Source organism: Lycorma delicatula, chromosome 7, assembly GCF_047948215.1.
Source record: "Lycorma delicatula isolate Av1 chromosome 7, ASM4794821v1, whole genome shotgun sequence".
In the NCBI taxonomy this organism is placed as follows: Eukaryota; Metazoa; Arthropoda; class Insecta; order Hemiptera; family Fulgoridae; genus Lycorma; species Lycorma delicatula.
The window spans coordinates 33938069-33960260 of NC_134461.1; the positions used below are offsets into that span (position 1 = coordinate 33938069).

A 22192-nucleotide genomic window follows, 5' to 3' on the forward strand; every position below is an offset into this window, starting at 1 on the left:
TTCATCTAAGTGGATTTGTAAACAGCCAGAACGACTGACATGGATAGCAGAGAACCTTCATGTTTTCCACAAGACTACATTACACTGATAAAAGATCAGAGTTTAGTGTACAATTTCTTGTTAGAGAATAATGGGTCTAATTTTTTCATGGAAATAGTAACAACTAAACTCTACTAGTAGATTACAGCTGACTAAAACTACACTGACTGATTACAGCTGACTAGTAGATTGCTGCTAAAAGAAGATAAAAATTATTACTGGTTGCAGCAAGACAGTGAAACAGTTCGCACACTGAATAACACAATCTTGCTGTTACATAATTTCTTTAGGGAGATCTAGATTGCCATGTTTATCTCCTGTGGATTTATTATTTTTTTTAAATATTCTGAAACAATCTTCACACAAGTGATCAACTCAAATGGAACACTCTAGTCAAACTATTCCATATCATCACTGCAACCATTAATAAAGTGGCTGCTAACAAGAAAGTGATGTTGCCTGTATAACTGTAAATGGAGGACATTTTTAACAATTATTATAACAAAATTACAGTAATTTATGAAGTTATAAAATATTTGTTTCTCAAATTTTTTTCATATCATGATTTCCATGTGTTTTTTCCATATAGGTTGCATAACTCTTCATTCATTCAGTATAACTGTCATACTATTTTGTATGTGATATTAAAATTCATAAATAAATGAAACAGCTGAATGCCATCATAAACAAAACTTCCAGAAATAAAAGTAAACATTTTTTTCTTACATTTTTAATCATTTTGTTATTGATGAAACACTTTATTCCAATGATGTGTTTTCTGATCCACATATTTCATCATCAGCAAATCAGAATTATTGCATAATTGATGTCATAATAGAATAAAACAATAATGATGAATACATATTGTTCATTGCATGTTATTTAAACACTCAAAAATATACAGGCAAAGCTATAAGTTCATACCTAAGATATAGCTGTTATCTAAATTTTGGATATCTACAGAGAATATTAAGGTATTTGAAATTTACAATTCTAGTATGAACAAAATTATAAACATTTATTACTTGTTTGTTTAATAATAAATATTGATAATTTTGTTCATACTAGTATTGTAAATTTTAAATAACTTAAGATTGTCTTTTTAATGGATGTTATTATTTATAAATAAGGGTATAAAATTAATTTTTTTTTTACATTTTTGAGTCATTTTGTGACTTATACATAATGAATTTTTTTATATACTTTATCTTCTGAATTGGTAATAATCTAAAAGAACAATACACCAAATCAAATCTACATTCGTAGAAGAAAAAATAAATTTTATAAGAAAATATTTACCAATGTATATACCAATATTTACCAATTTTTAAGTAGGTTCTTTCCAGTGAAAGAATTTCTTTAAATGTTTCAAGGATGTGTTTTGTCAAAGTTTAAAGCAAAAATTCGATTTAACTAAACATAATAGACAATAAGAAATCAGATTATTCTTCTCAATTAAAAAAAAAAAAAAAAAAAAAAAAAAAAAAAAAAAAAAAAAAAAAAAATATCACATATTTCAAGAGTAATTCTATAATTCTATAGCTTTGCAAAGATATAGTAAAAATCTTACATGAATGCAATTGGGAAATTTAAAATTTTCAAAGCTTATATAAACAAATTTAATCATATCCTTCATAAAATAACCAGGTAAAATTCCACTCCAGTCATGTCTACTTGGCATTTATCCAGTGTGCACATTAAAATTGTGCGCTGAATGATAATTATTGTACTATATTTTGTATTTGAAAATTTTTTATTTTAATACTGCACATTTTAGAATTAAAACGTGACAATTTTCATGGTAGATACATCCAATGATGGAGCATACATTCCAAAATGTGTCACTGTAATGTAAGTTTTAAAAAAGTCAAAAGACAGACAAGAAAAGCATGTAAATTGTTTTTACTTCAAAACAAATTTGATACTTTATAAACCAAAATCTTTATAAAGTGCCACAAACATTTTTCACAACTGGAAAAATACACGGAGCTACATATATTAAATAACAAGAATCACACATTTTGTAAATAAAATTAGAACCGAATGTAATAATTTTTGCATTAACTTCCTAATGGCAGGTAACTTTTTAATAATAAAAAACCAGGCAATTAACTCATACAGCTAAAGGTTAAATAGAGAAAAAGGTTAAATAAAATTAAACAAGTATTCCAAACATAAATATAATAAAATAAAAAAAGCACTTAACAAACTGTTAAAATAAAAATTAACATTAATAAATTATATATACAATCTAGAAAAGAATCATATCATTATTTGACTAGAAATTTTATTAATGTTTTTGAGAAATATTCATTTTTATATATATATAAAAAAATAAAGAAAAAAGTTCAAATGTCTCCTTAATTAAATATATTGCAAAACTTAGATTATAATGTACACCTTGTTCTTAATCTAACATATGAAAAATAATCAGCATTTTTACATACACAGTTGGTATCACAATATTGTTCATAAAGTGAGATATCTTAATGAATACAGCAGAATTCCAGTTAGCAGAACTGAAGTTTTTAAAATTATTAAAACACATGTATTACATTTGTAAACATGAGGGAAAATAACATTGTACTGTATTTTGTTAACTAAAAACTTACATTCAAAAAACTACTGTAAACTAAATTATAGATGATATTTAAATAGAAATTCAGTAATGCGAACAGCAAAACTAGACATGAATATGACACAGCTGGCTCTAGCCTGCCATGCCAGAATCGTAGGATTTCTCTTGAGGCCTTTCACTCAGAAACATGCGTACAAATTCTGGTCAGGCATGGGCATTTATCATACACTACTTAATTTCTATACTGAAGAAGAGTACAACACTGAGTAAGAGTACAGTACTATATGTGTGGCTGGCCACATGAAATATTTTTTTTAATTTTTTTAATAAATATTTTAATAATATGAAACAATTTTAATGTTTTTTGTTTAATGTGTGATTCTAAAAAAGTTTTTATTAAGCATTATTGAATTCTGTACTGTTAGTGGAAAACTGTGTTATACTTTTGTCTTTGACAACATTGATTGATACAGAGGGGAATATAGACAGAGTAACAAAAAAGAATTGATTTTACTAAATTAATTTCTATACTATATTCCCACACATAAGTGTCAAACTTATGTGGTATATTGGTCATAAAAAAAAACTCTAAGGCATTGTATTCATGCCCAAAGTACTCAACAACCACATTTTCTAAATAAAGCATAAATAAGCTTTGTAATTCTGTTTTGAGGATTAGCTATGAAAAACTAAACAAGATCTATAATGCAAAAAGCAACTCTTATTATATATGAAACTGTCCATTTGGAACAGTAACGTAGGCTAATAAAACTAATAACAGAACATAAACTTGTGTAGTTAATAACAGTAACATAAAAAATAATTGTAATCATTTAAAATATATTTAATAAACATATATAAATGAAAATAATCAAACATCTTCTGGTAATAAAAAATGATTCTAATTTTCCTATTACTTATAGAATTACTTATACAAAAGTAAAAAAAGATTAAATTAATTATGATTATAAACAGTTAGTCATAAAACATTGCCAACAAATAAGAAACATAAACAAAGACACAGAGATAAAGCTATAAACAAAAATAACATATAATGAGGGCAAGAAATGAAGAAAGTTTGTCAGAAAAACCCTAACCTGTTCCAGTGAGATCATTAATTCACCCTTTCATTCTCTTAAATATTATTGAGCACAGTATGTGAGACTACCTCGCAGCATGTATTATTATTATTCATAGGAATTAGGATCTGGAAGAAAAGACAAAGATTTCTTAAATCAACAGTGCTCTTTTTACTACAATCCCCAATATCTAGACAATGTAGTAGATGTGGGGTATGTGTACATGTTTAGTCGGGATGTACCTGTAATATTTTTCTATTTTACATTATGAAATATTGTTAAAGGATTAAATGTTAAAAAAGTGATTAACCACACACAGATGAAAACCATTCTTATTAACTAATTCTGAGTGATTTAATATTAATTAAAATACAGTAATATAGATCTTATATGGTGTTATATGTAGATTGGCTATTATTGTAACTTTATTCTTGATGTTATTATGTTTTAAAATAATTAGTACAATGAATGTTACTAACTATTATTGTAACTTATGTGTAATCACTACATTAAACATCTAGATTAAGTCGAATTGAAAATAGCATTTTTCTAAATAAATAAATGAAACACTGACAGATAATCAAAGAGATTGTGTAAATGTTACATAACAGAAATCATCTGGAGACTTGCATACATTGTTCTTGGTAGAGAAGACTGTACTGATCCTCTGCATAGACTGAAGGAGAATGCCAAAATAATATAATATAATGCAACCAGACAAGTAAGCATTAACATCCAAAGCTACTGCAACATCCTGATCTGTAAGCAGAACCCCTTGAAAGGATGGCCTTGGTCATCTCTTAATTGAAGCAGGGATCTATACAGAAGTAAATATGTGACTGTGTTGTGCATTAGGCATGGAATATAGACAAACTCAATCCAATGATTCATAAATTCTGCCAACTAAAAGGCAGGTTGGAATTATGTGTTGATCTTCAAGAAAGAAGTTAGCTAGCATAATTTTGCCCACATAGAGGCAAAAATCTCATTAACGTGCAGTATATTTCTAATGAGGGACTATTTTACAAGAGGGGCTGTTAATAGATGAAAGGCAATCCCCTCAAGGTGCAGCCAATAATCAACTAACTTTCTAGAAAGTATGAACCAGGTGTTCAACAAAGGACAAGTACATCCTAAAAAAAAGGGTTTACATACAATGGTGAGCCTATTAGCATTGTAGGTTATGCAAAGCTTAATATCAAGGAAGCAACCACAGCAGGAAAATTTTAATCTTAGCAGGAAATTTTTTAATCTTATTATACAAAGAGATGAAAAAGTTGCACACATCAAAATTAAAGTGTTTATAAACAGTAGTGTATTTTAAAACGTTCTATCGGCTACTGCAAGATAGCATCATGGTATTAACAACAACAAACCTAGATGTCATTGTGATATGTATCAATCACACGATGATTGCAGTACTGCTTTGTTTATTGCTTGGTAAACATATCATTTTCCCTAGAGCAACAAGTTTTCATTGTTGAACATTATTTTTCCAGTTGTTCTTATGCACTTGTTGTAGATGAATTTCATGAGAAATCTCCAGATGTGGCAGTGCCTAACAATTCAACTGTAACGAGATTAATCACCCGTTTTAAAGAATGCGGATGAGAAGAGAACCTAACCATTTTGATTGATGCTAAACTGACTGAGGTTAAGAATATGATACAGTGTTTGCCTTCAAAAAGCTTGAGGAAACTATCAGCGCACTCTAAAATTTCATATGGAAGTGCTCAGAGAGTGATGAAGCGGTTACACTTTCGTGCAAATCAGGTTCACAGTGTTCAGGAATTGAAGGAGCTGGATAAAGAAAAGCATGTACATGGTTTCTGTCATTTGTTGACAACCATGGGATTGCAGAGCTTGACTGTGTTTTCTTCATTGATGAGAAAACACAATGAAGTGTGTTTTCTCATCAATGAAGAATTGATGAGAAAACACAATGAAGTGTGTTTTCTCATCAATGAAGAATTGATGAGAAAGTCATCAATATCAAGCCATAAATCACATAGCCATGGTTTCATCTTAGTGGCTATGTGATTTCAGCAAGACAGTGCCACATGTCACACATCTAATGAAACCATGCATTTCTTGCATGAAATTTTTGGCAAGCGTATCATCTCTAAAGGATTATGGCCCCACATTCATCTGATTTGACATCCACAGATTTCTTCCTGTGGGGTTATCTTAAAGTAAAGGTCTATAAAAACAGGCCACACACACACACACACACACACACACACACACACACACACACACACACACACACACACACACACACACACACACACACACACACACACACACACACACACACACACACACACACACACACACACACACACACACACACACACACACACACACACACACACACACACACACACACACACACACACACACACACACACACACACACACACTAGAAAAACTAAAGATGAACATAACAATGGAAATTAACATCATCAGTATACATGTGCTCCACAAAGGTGCCTCAAACATGATTGAAAGGAGTTTACACATGCATTACTGAATGAGGCAGCCATTTTGAGTATATGTTGTGAAAAAATTGATCTTATTAATGTCTTTTTCTTTTTTTTTATTACTTCGATGTTCACAACTTTTAGATCTCTCTGTACAATGTATGTGTGAATACATACATTGTATGTATTCATATGTATGTGTGCATATACATACTGTAAATATACACATGTGCATTTATGTATTCAAATATACATAATAAAATTTATAAGTCTAGATTTTGTAATGTTTTCATGTTATAAGTTAATGCACCAAACATTTCCATATTTGTACATTTTATGTTCACTTATTTCATATTTTAAATAGTTCATTAACCAAATATATATTTAAATCTTATACAACTTTGAAAATAACAATATTATGTATACAGTATGCACATTTTTATATCAACTAATAACACTGGTCAACAAAATTTAATTTTTTGTTTGTTAAATGAGAGTTAATGGCCAATTCTTTTTTTATGTTGATTTCATATATGTTAACAGATTTTTTCTATTGGGTTCAGTTTTTTGTAATTGACATTTCTTTTGAAATAAAAAATGTGTGGTGAACATAATATGACAATATATTACATGCATTTTGTACTCACCTAAAATCTATTTCTTTTGGATTTTCTGCTGTAATTTTTTGCAGATAGATCCCTCTTTAGATAGCAAATGTAGTCAGCTAACATTTTTGGGTTCCATTTTCCTTGGTATTATGTTACCATTGTAGATATCTCCTGGTGAAAGTGTTCTCCATGTTCATCACTAGTAGCGCTGAGATTATTAGCAAAAAAATCCAAATGTGAATGTAAGAAATGGATTTTGAGTGACATGTTACACCCCAGTTTTATGTAGTTTTGAAGGAACTCACTCACTATCAAGTTATAGTTACTGGGCTTACGGGTTCCAAGGAAATTGTTTACCACATTTTGAAATGATTTCCATGCAGCAACCTCCAAGTCATTCAAATATTCTTCAAATGCTGGATTACTCATTAGTTTTCTTATTTGTGGTCCAACAAATATACGTTACTTTATTTTAGCATTGCTTATATTAAGGAATTTGTTTTTTAGAAACTGAAACCCTGCAACATTACAATCCATTGCTTTAACAGAATTTTTGAATAAACCTAGCTTAATGTGTAGTGGCAGAAGATTTTTCTAGTTTTACTAATGCCTGACAAACATCATTCTTCTCTCCTACAGTCAGTACCTCTCTCTTTGGCCACTGTTCTTTTATGTAATGGTTTTTCCTATTCCTGCTGTCCCACTTGCACAAAAAGCAACAGAACTTAGTGTATCCAAGATGCAGTCCAAGTAAAAGTGCTATTACTTTCAGATCTCCACAGATATTTCTCATACTGAATCTTGCTCAATACAAATTTCATATATTCATAAGAATCCTTCATGTAAACAGCATATGCTAATGGTATTGATGGGTATTTATTTCCAATGTAAAGTAGAACAGCTTTTAAACTAAGCTTTGATGAGTCAATAAAAAGTAGCCATTCATCAGGATGGTGAATATGTCCCAAAGGTTCCAGTAAAAGCCCACATCATTACAGTATACTAAGTTTTCATACTGAGAAAAGAAATGTTCAAATTCTGACTGCCTGTTACAGAAAGGAATTTTAGTATTTGGTTGTAAAAGATGCCATCCTTTCAGTCTTGATGCCAGTAGTTCTGCTCGATTCTTTGATAAATTTAGATCACAAACCAGATCATTTAATTTTGACTAATTAATTAAGTAGGGTTCAGTACATCTATTTGTCCTGATCACCAAATTTACATTCAACTTCATACAACTTTTGTATCTGTGGAGTTATATTTCTTTTCTGAGACTTCAATGTTACCTCCCCACAGATGTAGCAGAAACTGTTTGGTTGATTAATACAACTGTGAGGCATTAATACATTACAATAACTAATATTGTTTAAAAAGAAATACTTTATAAACACACTAATCTAATAAACATACACACTTTACTGAACAACATATACCTATAAATATGAAAGCCAGCTACAAAATTAAATGTTACACACACGAGAACTTGCACTTTAATGAGCATTAGCATTTCTCTAGTCTGCAAATATAATATATAGTATTTTATATATACATAATATATAGTCTAGTAAATATAATAACAACAGAAATAACTAATGAGTGGATATGTTTGTTTATAGTAAGATGAAAATAGGAAGAAAGAGTCGCATTCTTGTTCATTTTAATTAGTGTGTAAATAATAAAGATGATGACTAATATCTAACAAATCAATATGACTACAATTAAGGGACTGTAATAAATAAACAAAACTATTTAGTTGATAAATAATATAATAAAATACATTCATAAAATGCTATGTTTATGGAGTAGATACATGATACTACCTGAAAATAAGAATGGTAGTTACAAAACAATTAAGCCTGGTAGAATTCTGATTTAATACTTGAAATTAGCATGAAAAATACTATAAGAATCAGTTATTCACTCTTATTTAACAAAATCATTGTTGATCAGTGTAATTAATATAATTTATAAGTGTATATCCATCAATAAGTTTTATATAAAACAGATTTTACATGCAACAAAGTATTTATAATTATATAGTTGTTATTTCATATTTCTATGCCACTTTGATATCTGGAAATAAATAATCCCAAAGTACAAAAAAAATAAATAAATGTTTTACCGTCTTCATATTTATGTATTTATTATTTATTGTTCTTGCACTTTTCTTTATAATACTTTTTTGCAGCCTAGTTTTCCCCTAAGTTTTCCTGAGCTAAACATAAAAAAACTGATGCCCTTCCTAATGCCAAACTACTAGAGGATGCAAAAAGCAAATGATGTCATACACATCAATCAAAGATCCATTAATTAATCATTAATAGTTATAAATAATTAATAAAATTGCGAATTATATGAAAATAGCTAATCATAGGGTTTTCTCAAACAAACAAAATTTCAGATTTTTCTAAGATTCTATCAGATATGTGATGCAATAAGTAAACATTATTATTCTTGAAATTATGAATTTCTTGAGATCATAAGTAATACATATTTTGCTCATTTACTACTTAAAATAAATAAATATTTTTTCTACATACAATATCTATTTTTAAACTGAATTGAACCAAATTGAAGTATTTTACTAAAATCAAAACATTTTTGGCTACACGTAAGTAGCTTTCATCAATACAAAAGAATTTTATTGATATGCTATGATTGCACCAAAAATTACTGATACTGTTTCTTCAAATTGGAAATGACAACAAATCAATGCAACTGGTCACTGATTAAAGCTACCTTCATGAAGAATCTTAAAACAATTTGGTTCAAGTAAAAGCATATAAAATTTGTTCAATTAGAAAAAAAATAATCTTGTATCTTTCTCATAGCTAAATGTTATGGACAAAATTTTTGCCGTATTGTGTTGATTAGTCAATTTCAGAGTGAGGGCGAGATTTACGTCCTCCTGTAAGAAAAGAAATTTGCTTCAACAAATATTCTTTATCCTTGGCCTCTGTAACAAGCATTTCTCTGAGAATTTTTACCATCTTTTTCTGTGCAACTGATTTAGCTCGAAGATAGTATACACCACCACTGCAAAAGATACAATAAGTGATCAAATTTAATAACTAAAACAAAAGTAAAAATAAAGAGAGAAAATCAACCTGGTCAGACAATCATTTAACCCACATGTATGTACTCACAACATGCACATTCCTTGCACTACTAGTTGTTAAGGTCATACAAAGTAATTAGGCTTAAAGAAAAGGATCAACAATTAAAGAGTATCAAAAGTAGAAGATACCATAAAGTAAAGATAAATATCATAAAGATAACATAAGGTCATGCAAGCCAAAACAGGTGCCAAACCTACACTTGTAAATTTATTGTTACAGGGTTCCTAGTGAGGCAGATGTTTTGTTAAAACTGTACTAGACAAGATCAAAATGCTAATTCATGTGACTCATTATCCCTCCTATCAGTTTCAGTAGTTTCACAGTAACACAAGTATGACATTTTTATAAATCCAGTGTATATTTATTGTGGAACATTATTTAATCATTAAGTATTATTCTAAATGTAAGAATGTTTTAAGGCTAATTTTCCCAGAAGCGCAGTGCAACACAAATTCTTATTTTGTTTAGTGGCTAAATTTCAGAAAACAGGAAATTTAACTGATTATAAACATAGCATTCTCAATCAGTATGACAGTTTGCATGACACTTGCCCGTTTATGTTCTCTAGGAAAGTCATGAGATATTAGACTAGCATTTCAGTAAGAGTTGTTCACTAAGCTAGAAAAAAATTCAAATAAACCTTTTAAATTCAAGTCATGCAACAATTTGGAAAACTTTACTTTAACAGATCATTTCAGTGCTATTCAAATGTCCCATTCAAGACTGAGTGCATGTTTTAAACATGTTTTTTATTCAGATAAACTATACTTACAGTTATCCAGAAAGATTTTCTGGATACATTAACATCCAAGAAAATAGAAAATGAGGCTACGAAAAACCTCTCATCTATCACAAAGGGCCATTAAATTCTCGAAAAGTTGGTGTTTGATGGCATTCTTGTGATACAGTGGTGATAATTTAATTGAATTATAAGTAAACCTTTGACAAAGTAATATGGCTGTTTTAATTATTTTTAATATTTTATTATAACTGACACAATAAATTAAACATTTAATATTTTGTTATTCCCTCCTCTAAATTATAATTCTGTGTTCACTGAATTATGTTAATAACACAAGACTTTTAGAGGTGCTACATCCTTGGTATTTTTACAGATTGGTGAGAACCAATCTATCTTATGCCTCACTATCTTGGAATTTTTGTTTCCTGTCCCTACAGATCTACCTGTCTTGGAAATTTTTTCCTATCTAGTGGCTAAAAAACAACCTCAGTTTTTGAGCTTTTCATTAAAAACTACGTTTTCTAATCTCTCTTAATGCAAGCAGTAATATATGACATTAATAAAATACAAATAATAAATTTACCAATATTTGGGATCGAGAATTATAGAAAATTATGAAATTAATGTTAAGTCTAAGGAGGGGAAGAGTGACAATATGAGGGCTGCAAAATTGTGGGTACTACTTTGTTACCTAGATTACCTGATCGTGGAAACAGTCAACATTTACAATTAAATTTGTTAAATTATCACAATAATTTTATTATAAACATTATCATAATCAAAACATTTATTTCTATGCTATGGTATTGGCATCCAGAACCTATTGACTGAAGAAAATGTGTAAGTACTGAACATGAATAACCAATAGCAAATTTTCAATGTTTATTTTAAATCTGAAGAAAAAGACCTAACAATTAAACAAAAGTTTTGAATTTTAAATCATATTAACAGGAAATCAGTAATAAATTAAAAAATCTAAGGTTTCAATGGAAAGCTACGGGATACAGATACTTTCATATCACATATAAATAAAAATATTTACCCTGAATAAAACCTGTTAGTCTTGAATACAATATTCATTATTTCTTTTATGAAGAAAGATTATTAAGGGCATGAGGAAATAAATGTATGCTCTAGCCAAATGAAATGGAAATACTGTCCAGTACTGTAAATTCAGTGATCAATACTAGTACGTTAAATGCATCTTTGACCATTGCAATTTTTTACCTTCTTACTCTTCAGTTTTTGAACTGTTATTTTTTTGCATATATAGGGAGTATCCCTTGCTATCATAACAAATGTTTATCATACTGTAACAAGACTGGTATAGCGGACCTGAGTAATGGATTATTATAAAAGTAATAGTATAATTGGAGGAATCCAGAAAGGGAAAAAAGAGAGAACCCTTTTTGTAAAGATAGGTCTGTTTAATGGTCGTCTTTTGTTAGACTGCTCACTGACACACAATGAACAAATATTTCTACAATGAGGAAAGCTACCAGAGCTGGTTATGGAATTCCTGGGAACGAAAGCCATCATTCTCATGTTACAAGTTGGGTCCGGTCCGGCAGGTAAAGAGGCTAGACGTATAAACAGCTCTGAAAGAACAGCTAAAAATCAGTTCTACTAGAACCAGTCTGCGAGACATTATGACATCAGTCCCGCAAGAGCAGTTCTGCAAGAAGTTCAGTGAGGAGAGGCTGCAAGTCGTGTGTGGGTGTCGAGTTGTGTGGGTTCAGCGGAGTTCTGCAAACCAGTCCAGCAAGGACAGTCACAGGTCTCAGTCTGTGAAATGAAAGTGCAAGACGTCAGTCCAGTGAGGAGAATCTTGGACCCAGTTTGATATGAGTAAGATGACACTACGAGTAATTCCAGTAAACAAGAAATACTATTATAAGTTACAGTAAAACTGTATGTGTATAAGTGAAAGAAATAATGCAATAAACTTTATTCATAAACTGTTAGGGTAGACAGCAAAGGCATTTGCAAGTGAACTTTATACGATTGTTTTTTAATATAATATTGGTGGTTAAAAAGGCTTAAGACTAGCAGTTTCTTTTGTTAATGGGTCTGAATTCTAGTTTTCTATTTATCTACCTGGAATAAATTCTGAACGATTATTTATTTTCAACTGTCTTGTGTGTATCTGTATTGATTATTTACTATTGACATTTATCACTATTTGATGTGTAATATTTTGATTGTTATACTTTTTTTCATTACGTTACGTATTATGCTCTGTATTTATGTATATTTACTATTTTGATTATGTTACATATTATGTCGTACTGTATTACATATCGACATGTAATATTATATCGTTTACTACTACTATTAGTACTGTTATCCTGATTATTATTGTGGTTGTAATTACTATATTAATATTTGTGTATTTACTATTTTTTATGAACTGTTATATTATTGTCAGTTATTATTATTATTGTATTTATCACCATTGTTGTTATTATTATTACTAATTTGTCTGGTTGTAATTATGAACATTTTAAACCAATAAACTGTAATTATATAAAATTCTAAATTGTCAATCTCTCAATATCCTGATCGAGTTGTGAACCACATGACAATATAATTCTAACATACATACAATTCTTAACTTATCAACTATTAGTAATCATAAATTAGAAATAACATTTGTGTGTATGTACATATATTAAATGCCGTAACACTAATGGTTATAGAAGATTGATCCCCAAAAACGAAAAAATAATCCTTAAGAAAAGTAAGCATCTCAAGCCACATTACTAGAGAAACTGACAAGTAAAGTGGTTTTTTATTGCCTTCTTTACTGGGGCAAGTCATGGGTGCATATCAGTACAGTAAGCATACCAAAATGGAGTTAACATTCAGGCTGATATACTCAGCAGATGTTATCAACCATAGTGATACTTAATTTTGTTCATCAAAGGGACTGGTTATATAGTGTAACTAATTGTAATAACATTACTCTCAGAGAAAGCAACTTTAACAGATGAATTTTATTATGAATAGGAACATCATTTCATATTATATATATCAGTTATGATTTTTTTTGATCAGTTATGAAAAAAGTATTGAATATAGTATTATATTCAATACTATAATCATACAATATAATAAATAATATGTTCTGTAGATCATGGAAAAATAATAACTAAATTAAATTAAAAAAAAAGAATAAAACAACCATCAGATATCTACCACATTGAAAGTAACAGTCCAGCAACAAATCCAGGTTTTCTCAGAAACATAATAAAAGACCAAAATGCATTTCCTTGCTGAACATGAAATACTTCTTCTAATATTTTCTCATACATATAGTTAGCACCTTTAAATGGACCACAATCAGATGTATGTAATCTGGAAAATATGCCATAAAATAAAAACAAAAATGACCCTGTTTCACAGCCAGTTAACACTTTATTGATTATTTTACATTTTTAAAATAACATTTTTATTCTAAATTCAAATATTAACATTAAAAGTATACTAAAATAAGCAAGCAGTCTGAATCTTATACCATCTGATTTTCCTGATATTAAAGTACTCTTTGAGCAGTAAAGGCATGCATACTGATATCAATGTTCACCAAACTGTCACTGACTTGAAGAAACAGATGGCAGTTATTCAATAAGGGGGTTGTCAAGCTTCTCTCCTTTTCTCAAAATGCTTAGATATCAGTAAGTGTTATGCTGAAAATTGGTTTAATATATAATTTCATTATAAAAACAAAAATGTTCACTACAAAAAAATTCATCATATTGATATTACAAAATAACAAAAATTACACGATTCTTATTTAAAAACTGATCATCACCAAGTTAAATAAGAATATAATATTACAATTTCGCTTTAAAATAAAATAACAAATAGTATGTAGACTAAAATAGTCAACTACTGAGATTTTATGAAGGTGAATACTGAAAGATAAATAAGAAAGTTCTAAAATCCCTATAGTAAAACAAAGGTATGATGTAGTAAATTAAACAACAGTTTTTATTCCTTTCTTTCTTATAGTAATATATCTATGATACCATAATTGTTATGACATGTTTAAACTAACAAATCAAGTTTATATTACCCTTCTATGACTTTATGAACACTACAATGTCAAGTTAAGAAGTGCCAAATAACATTATAAAATGGATAATTATAATTCTCAGAAAAAAATTAAGCCTTCTCAAATTTTTACAAAAATTATACATTTTGGGAATAAGTTTTTAACTGGAAGAGAGAGTGTACAATGACCAATAACATAAGTTAACCATTATCAAAAATTGTTTGCCTTAATCAACAAATAACCATAACCTAATCTTAACAGAAATTAGAAATTTGTATTACAAGCATTGAGGAAATGTTACACATAACATCCAAAAAACAAAAAAGGGATATAAGGGTACCTTGCCCATAAACATCACCTGTGATTCAACTTGTTTAATGTGCCTCCACAGGAAACACAAATTTTAACCCATTGTTTACATGTGACTTTTTTTAACTCTATTTAGGTGTGAAAGCAGACTTGGATCCATTATTTTATTGCTTTACTTTCTTGTTTTACTTTTCTTGTTTTACTTTCTTGAATTAAAGTAAAAAATGGAAAAAGTGACCCTTCTACTCCTAGTAAAGAAACTTACTTTACTTCTTCACCAGGTAAAATCAATCAATCCACCAAGTTGGTCTAGTAGTGAACGCGTCTTCCCAAATCAGCTGATTTGGAAGTCGAGAGTTCCAGCGTTCAAGTACTAGTAAAGCCAGTTATTTTTACAGGGATTTGAATAATAGATCATGGATACTGGTGTTCTTTGGTGGTTGGGTTTCAATTAACCACACATCTCAGGAATGGTCGAACTGAGACTGTACAAGACATTCATTTACACTCATACATATCATCCTCATTCATCCTCTGAAGAATTATCTAAACGGTAGTTACCGGAGGCTAAACAGGAAAAAGAAAGAAGGTAAAATCAATCATGATTGTGTTTTGTGTTCTAATGGTGGAAAAAACCAAAATCACAGTATTGTGGCGGATGAATGAAAAAGTGAAGCTGGCAATCCACTGCAGAAATGGATTCCTTACTTACTGGTTTCATCTTTCTTTAAAAATTGCTAAAAAAATCTTTGGATCAATATTAGTGAATCTAAAGATTCAAATCTATTCTTTCAAGGTAGTGCCTATTTTCATACTGCCTCTTTAACTTTCCATACAGCATCAATTTCAATCTACCTGATTATCAATTGTTTGGACCACTAACTGAATTTTAAAGGGACAAAAGTTCAACAATACTGACAAGGTCAAAGAAATTGCACAGAGCTGGTTTAGGAACTACTGAATGACTTTTTTGGGACTGAGATTAAGAGGTTTTATCTAAGATGGAAAAATTCATTTCTGTCAAAACTACCCTTGAACATAAATAAATTTTCTATTTATACAGATTATCCTTTTAGCTAAAATATTAAAAATCCTTTTAGTTCACTAATATGAAAAAATCCTTTCATTTTGTTGTTCATCGTAAATTGTTACATTACTATTTTCATCAATACTAAATGTTTTACTTACATATATTTATTTGATAAAGCAATAAAAATATAAAATGAAAAACTTACGATGTAATAATGTAGCCATTAGTTATAAGAATTACTAAAAGTGAAATAAATGACAACACAAGAAATAATGTTTGTGTCTGAGCTGCTCTCCAATTGCATTTTGATGGGACAAAGTTATAAAGAAGACTTAACTGTAACAAAAGAAATAATATTTGTAAAATAACAATAAGAACCAGTAATAACTATCATGTCCATATTTTAGTTTAACATAAGTCAGGCACAGGTCATGTCATCATTTTTAAGATTAAAATTGCAAGAATTATTACTTCTCATTAATCATAATCCTGACTTTCTAGCAACTTTATTATTCTAGTATATGCTAACTTAATAATTATTTTCTTCACGCTTAATTATTATTAATCATTATTTGAATTTGAAATTACTCATTTCAAATATTTACCTTATTTTATATACACATATATTTTTTAACATTATTATATCAGGTGCTTTTTTAACCTTATGTAGATTCTATGATCATTAGCCATTCTAAATGGTAAAAGTAAATGAATGCTCATTTCCAGATTAAAACTGCAGTGTTGTTTATTTTTAGTGATTTACAGAAACATGGTTTCAGTCATTGGCATTTAACTTTCTATAGCATTGTTATTTTACATTAGAACTAGCACATTGTAAGAAGCACTTTCTTGCTCAGGACAAAAAAAAATGCATTCCTTCTTAATTAATTACAATGGGAAACATTTTTTTTTAGTTAATTTTCAATTTATACTCACTTAAAATGGAATAAAACTACATTTTACAACCTCATAAATGAAACTCAGCTCCAGCATTATAATAATTATTCTTCTCACTAAGACTATCTGTCAATAACCTAAGTTTAGAGTCTGCCTATGAAACAATTTTACAACATAAAAATTATATTCAAAAATGTTCTCAATTTGAAACATATGTTTTTTTAAAGATATGTCTGAGACTTACTCTTTACCCAATGGACCACTTCCTTTTTTATTATATAGGGTAAGAGTTTTTAGTAGTCCTTGATGATTTTCCACACAAATTACCTAGAAGATTTTTTAAATGAGAAAAATACGTTGCTCATATTACAATTTAAAGATGATTTTCACTATTTTTTTTTTTTTTTTCGACAATGTACTTAGCATTCACACTGGACTGGTGTACGGATAACATGCCATTATTGTGATAATAGTAATTTATGATTGTATTTTATTATTACACAAAGTACTTTTATGAAGATTTTCAAGACCATCAGCTAGCTGAAAACCTTATATTAAAAAAATATATGCTTACTCCCCAATCCAGAATCCAGAGCCTTAGCTAATACTTGATTTGGTCTCTACATGAGTTTTTGCATTCCTTTTTTTATTTTCATCAAGATGCAGGTTTCTTATATTTTGCATTTTTTCTAGGCAGCTTTTTTCATATTATTTCATTCACAATTTAAAAAAAAAAAATCAAATGAAAGAAGGTAAAAAATAACAATATCAATAATTCTACTTTAAGTTGTCACTTTTTAAAGTTGATGCCAAATTAACAACCAATAAGCTGGTTTTTAACTTTTTACCAACTTTCAAAATTCAACATTTAAAGAATTAAAAAAATAATAATTTTTACTTTTTGGTGTCGTTTTATTTAATAACTTCTTTTTTTAGATCTATTTTATTTGTGATAAAAAAAATTTAGAATGATTGGTATAATATTTCTAACATATCAAACAAAACCTGTCTTATCAATATATTTTGTATTTAAATAAGAATTTTTCTAATTATTAGGATTTAACAATATAATTCATTATCACATGGATTATCTGCCCTGAGCAATACTCTTGTTTGCATCTTCTAGCTTAAGTTAGTCCTTCTCCTCTCATGGTATGTCCCAGTTAATTAGTTTTAATTTTTTAAATTGTCTGGTTAAGTTTCCATTCTTGTTCTCATTATTTCTTCACTTTTCACTCAATTTGTCCATTTAATTTTCTCCAACCCCCTCTTTACCCACACTTCCAGTGCCTCCAGTTTTACTTTTTCCTAGTGTCCAAGTTCCATATCCATATTGAAGAACACTCCAAGCTTAACAATTTATAAGATTCTCTCTCAGGTATTACATAATATTCCTCTAATACCATCTTATTATATATCTGTTTATTTCTATTAAAAACTACATTAGCTTTGATATTCACTTTTTTCTATTAAGTTTGTACTTAAGTACTTGCATTGTTTTACTTCTTCAATTCTTCTTTTAGTATAGACAATCATTGGTTTATTGCCTCCAATCCTCATTTAATTCTATTTTCTTTTCATTTTCACTCTGTATGGTCATACTGTCATTTAATTTTAATATCATTGTGACTAATTTTAATATCATATTGTAAGTAGCAGCTATCATAAAATTCACGATATTAAACAAAATTATTTTATAGCATCAGCATATATATATATATACATTTCTGCACATATTTATGTGAGAAAAAGAATATACTAGAGGATATTCATCTGGTGGACTTACAAATATCTATTAACAAAAAAACAGATGAAATCACATGACAACTCGCATGAAACAAATGGTTGTCAGGTGAAACACGACAACCATAACAAATTTTAATATACAAACCAAAGATAAAACAATTTAAGAAAGGTTATCTTTACACAAAAATGTTATATAATTATCCTCAGTACACTACATATTAGGGTGAAATTTATAAAAACTTTAGTAAGTCTGATGCTTTAAATTATTCTTCAGAGACTGCCACTGGGTAACATTATTTTTTGAGTTAGGTTAAAATTAGATTTTCAGAAATATTTATGTTCATAATCTGTTTGACGAGGGTGAATGATTGGACAGAGATCCTTCAAAAACCCGACCCAAACACACACCTTATCAACACTGAGGGAAAAATGTGTTTCTAAATGCAAAATAAAAATTTTAAAATACTTTTTCAATTCTTTGAATTTCAATATCTTGAAACTGGCTGCAAATTAAGGATTGATTAGCAAGCTGCTAAATTTTTATCTGATGTGAAATTCTAAAAGTATTATATTTTTACTTTCCAAGGTTTTTAAGTTGATTTATTAAAAAATTAAACATATTTTATCATTATTATTAAATAAATTATTCCATATAAAATTAAAAGAATAGAATCCACTAAGAAAATAGATATAATTATAAAATCTACTCCTGATTCAACAACAATCTACTATTTTAGAGAACAGTTTGTTTACAAAATAAAACAAATTACATAGTAAACATGTAAGTAATTTTAGTACTATTTTTATAATTATGTACACAATGCATGCAATAATCATTAACAATTACATTATTTAAATAAGTAACTGACCTTTTTCAAATAAAATGTGAAGAACATTTTTATAATGACAACTAAGGAAAGCAATGGGCTGAAAAAAAATCCGACCCAAAATAAACTCTGATTGTAAATTAAATTTAATGTGTTTCTTGATATATCAAATTCTGAAGTTTCAAACTCTTTCAATAATATCCTAAAAGAAACAAAATATATTTAAAGGAAAAAAAAATTAAACATTTAAAAGATTTCAATTCATAATATAACAAAACAAAGAAATTACGTTAATAAAGAACTATTTTTTATTAAGACAAAATTATCTTTAACAGCAGTAAAAATACAATAAAATAACAGTCATACCTTTTCAGTCCATTTCGAAAGAATTCACTTAAAGTAACAGCAAGACCTGAGAGGAGAAAATCCATAACAACTAACCTATAAACTTCCTGTCCAAGCGAAGTTTCCCAACACTAATAAATAAAGCAAAAATAAACAACTAATTTTAAAATTAAAAAAGGTTTTTAACAGTACTTAACAAAATGCTAAAAAATAAAATAAAAATTATAAGTGCTACCCTGTGAAAAATATCTAGATAAGAATTTAAGTTAAAACAAAGCAATTGGTAAAACAGTCATGTTATATATTAGTTCAGTCTTTGTACAAAGTTCTTCCTGTAGGTATCATTCTGCAGTCTAGATATAGTCATAGTTTTTTCATACTACCTTGCAAGACTATAATATAACTAGTAAATCTTTCCTAAGGTTATTCAAAACAATAATTACTCTATCTACATTAATTAAAAAAGTAAATATTATTTATTTACTTAAAAAATAAAACTATAACTGATTCCTGTACTACAACATAGTACCAAAAAAAATACAACTCTTGTCATAATAGATAACAAGTTTATGAACTCATCATCAATAGATTCAGTGTTTATTTATACAATAGTTTCCACTTACCAAAAATCTTTAATAGTATGTTCAAGTGCTTTGGATTGGCAATCTATCTTCAGGAAACTTGATGTGTTATAATTATAACTATTTACTTCACATATCATTTTTATACTAACTTAAATTTAAAAAAAAATAAAAATAAATAAATATAACAACTGATTGTCAAAAGGTAAAATAATGTAAACGTTATCTGTCATGTCAGTGTGAAGGTCTCAATAGTTATTCATAACAATTGAGACCTTGTTATATTTACAGTTTTTGTTCTTTTGTTTTTTTTTTTTTAATTTAAGTTTATATAATTAATGATATGTGTAGTAAATAATTATTAACACATCAATGTTCCTGAGGATGGATTTAATAATCTGAAAGCACTCGAACATACTATTAAAGATTGTTGGTAAGTGGAAACTATTATATAAATAAATTACCTATCAATACGAACGGGCCATGATTAATAAAATTACATTCAGAGTTGTCTGCACTTAAGGGACATTATAACACTACAATATTCAAAGTACTGCATTTCTTTCTGTGGTCAATTCAAGAAGTAATGTGACAGGAATCTCAGAAAACAAATAAGAAAGCTCAAAACAGTACATTTATGAATCTTATTTATTAATGAATTTAATTTATCAATCTTTTGATTAGTTCATCGTTCATAATTGCCCAGTTACTTTTTTCATCATGGACATTGGAGGTACTTGACACCAATATCATTTTCTATGTGTGTTAAAGCTAATGTGTGCTTTAAGCCCTTTAAAATTTCTCTCTTACAGAAATTCTATTACTGAGTATAGTTTGCAGCTGACAGAATTCTCAGTTGCAGCATACATTTTAAATATTATTAAGCAAAGAAAAATAAATTAACTTCTCTTACCAAATTAGATATGTACTATCATCATTACCACTGTTACCAATTATATATGTACTGAATTCACATCACATACCTTTTTTTTTTAAACTAAGTACTTTATATTTAGTAGCATTTCACTACAATCAAAAGAAATTAATATGCTGACTGTTCAATCAGCACTCATAATCTAGATAAAGATCAAACCACAACAACCTAGACAAAAGATAAAGAAAACCTAGATAAAGAGTTTGCGGGTGGACTATAAAACAAATTATTCTCAACAACACAGAATTACACCCAAAATCGCCATATTTATTCACATAAGCCCAGCAGCAGTTTCATGATTTCCTATTTAAAATTTCAAAGTGCGGGTCTTATTTGAATTGTTACAATGATTTAATGATTATTACTGCATGAATGATGTATTATATTCAATTATTATTTTGCAAGCCAGTGTCATATACAACTTTGACTATGGAAGGTAATAAAAAAACAGGTACAGCATGTAAACAAAGGTGAATTCTATTATAATACCCACCTCTGCCACAGGTACAAACAAGGGTAAATACTCTTACATCTCTATTATTAGTGCTTTATTCTGAAACAAAATATGCAGAATGAAACGAGTTTCTAGAAATAAAGCATATTTCAGTTCTTAGTTTTATTCATTTCAAGTGAACTTTCTTCATACTTTTCATTTACCTTTCAGTACTCCGTTAATTTCAAACTTTTAAACATGTCACATTTTTCTTTCTTTTTTTAAAATATCTTTTAAAAATTATATTTTCAATCAAGCATTTACATTGCCAAAAAATTAAAAGTTGTTAGAACCTCAAATTATCAGTAACCCAACAACTAGTAAA

The 22192-nt window shown here is 28.5% G+C and overlaps 1 protein-coding gene across 4 annotated transcripts in view; it reads right to left on the minus strand.

The window, feature by feature from the left end:
• Positions 1–8494: 8494 nt before the first annotated feature.
• LOC142328443 (transmembrane channel-like protein 5) overlaps positions 8495–22192 on the minus strand; it is a 66869-nt gene continuing 53171 nt past the window's right edge. For all 4 annotated transcript variants that reach the window (XM_075372210.1, XM_075372209.1, XM_075372208.1 and 1 more), the window contains 5 exons: positions 19881–19990; positions 19557–19716; positions 16250–16380; positions 13847–14005; positions 8495–9823 (listed from right to left, as the gene is read on the minus strand). In XM_075372210.1, coding sequence (XP_075228325.1) covers positions 9658–9823; positions 13847–14005; positions 16250–16380; positions 19557–19716; positions 19881–19990 — 726 coding nt within the window. In that variant the 3' untranslated portion in view covers positions 8495–9657. The remainder of the gene's footprint in view (positions 9824–13846; positions 14006–16249; positions 16381–19556; positions 19717–19880; positions 19991–22192) is intronic.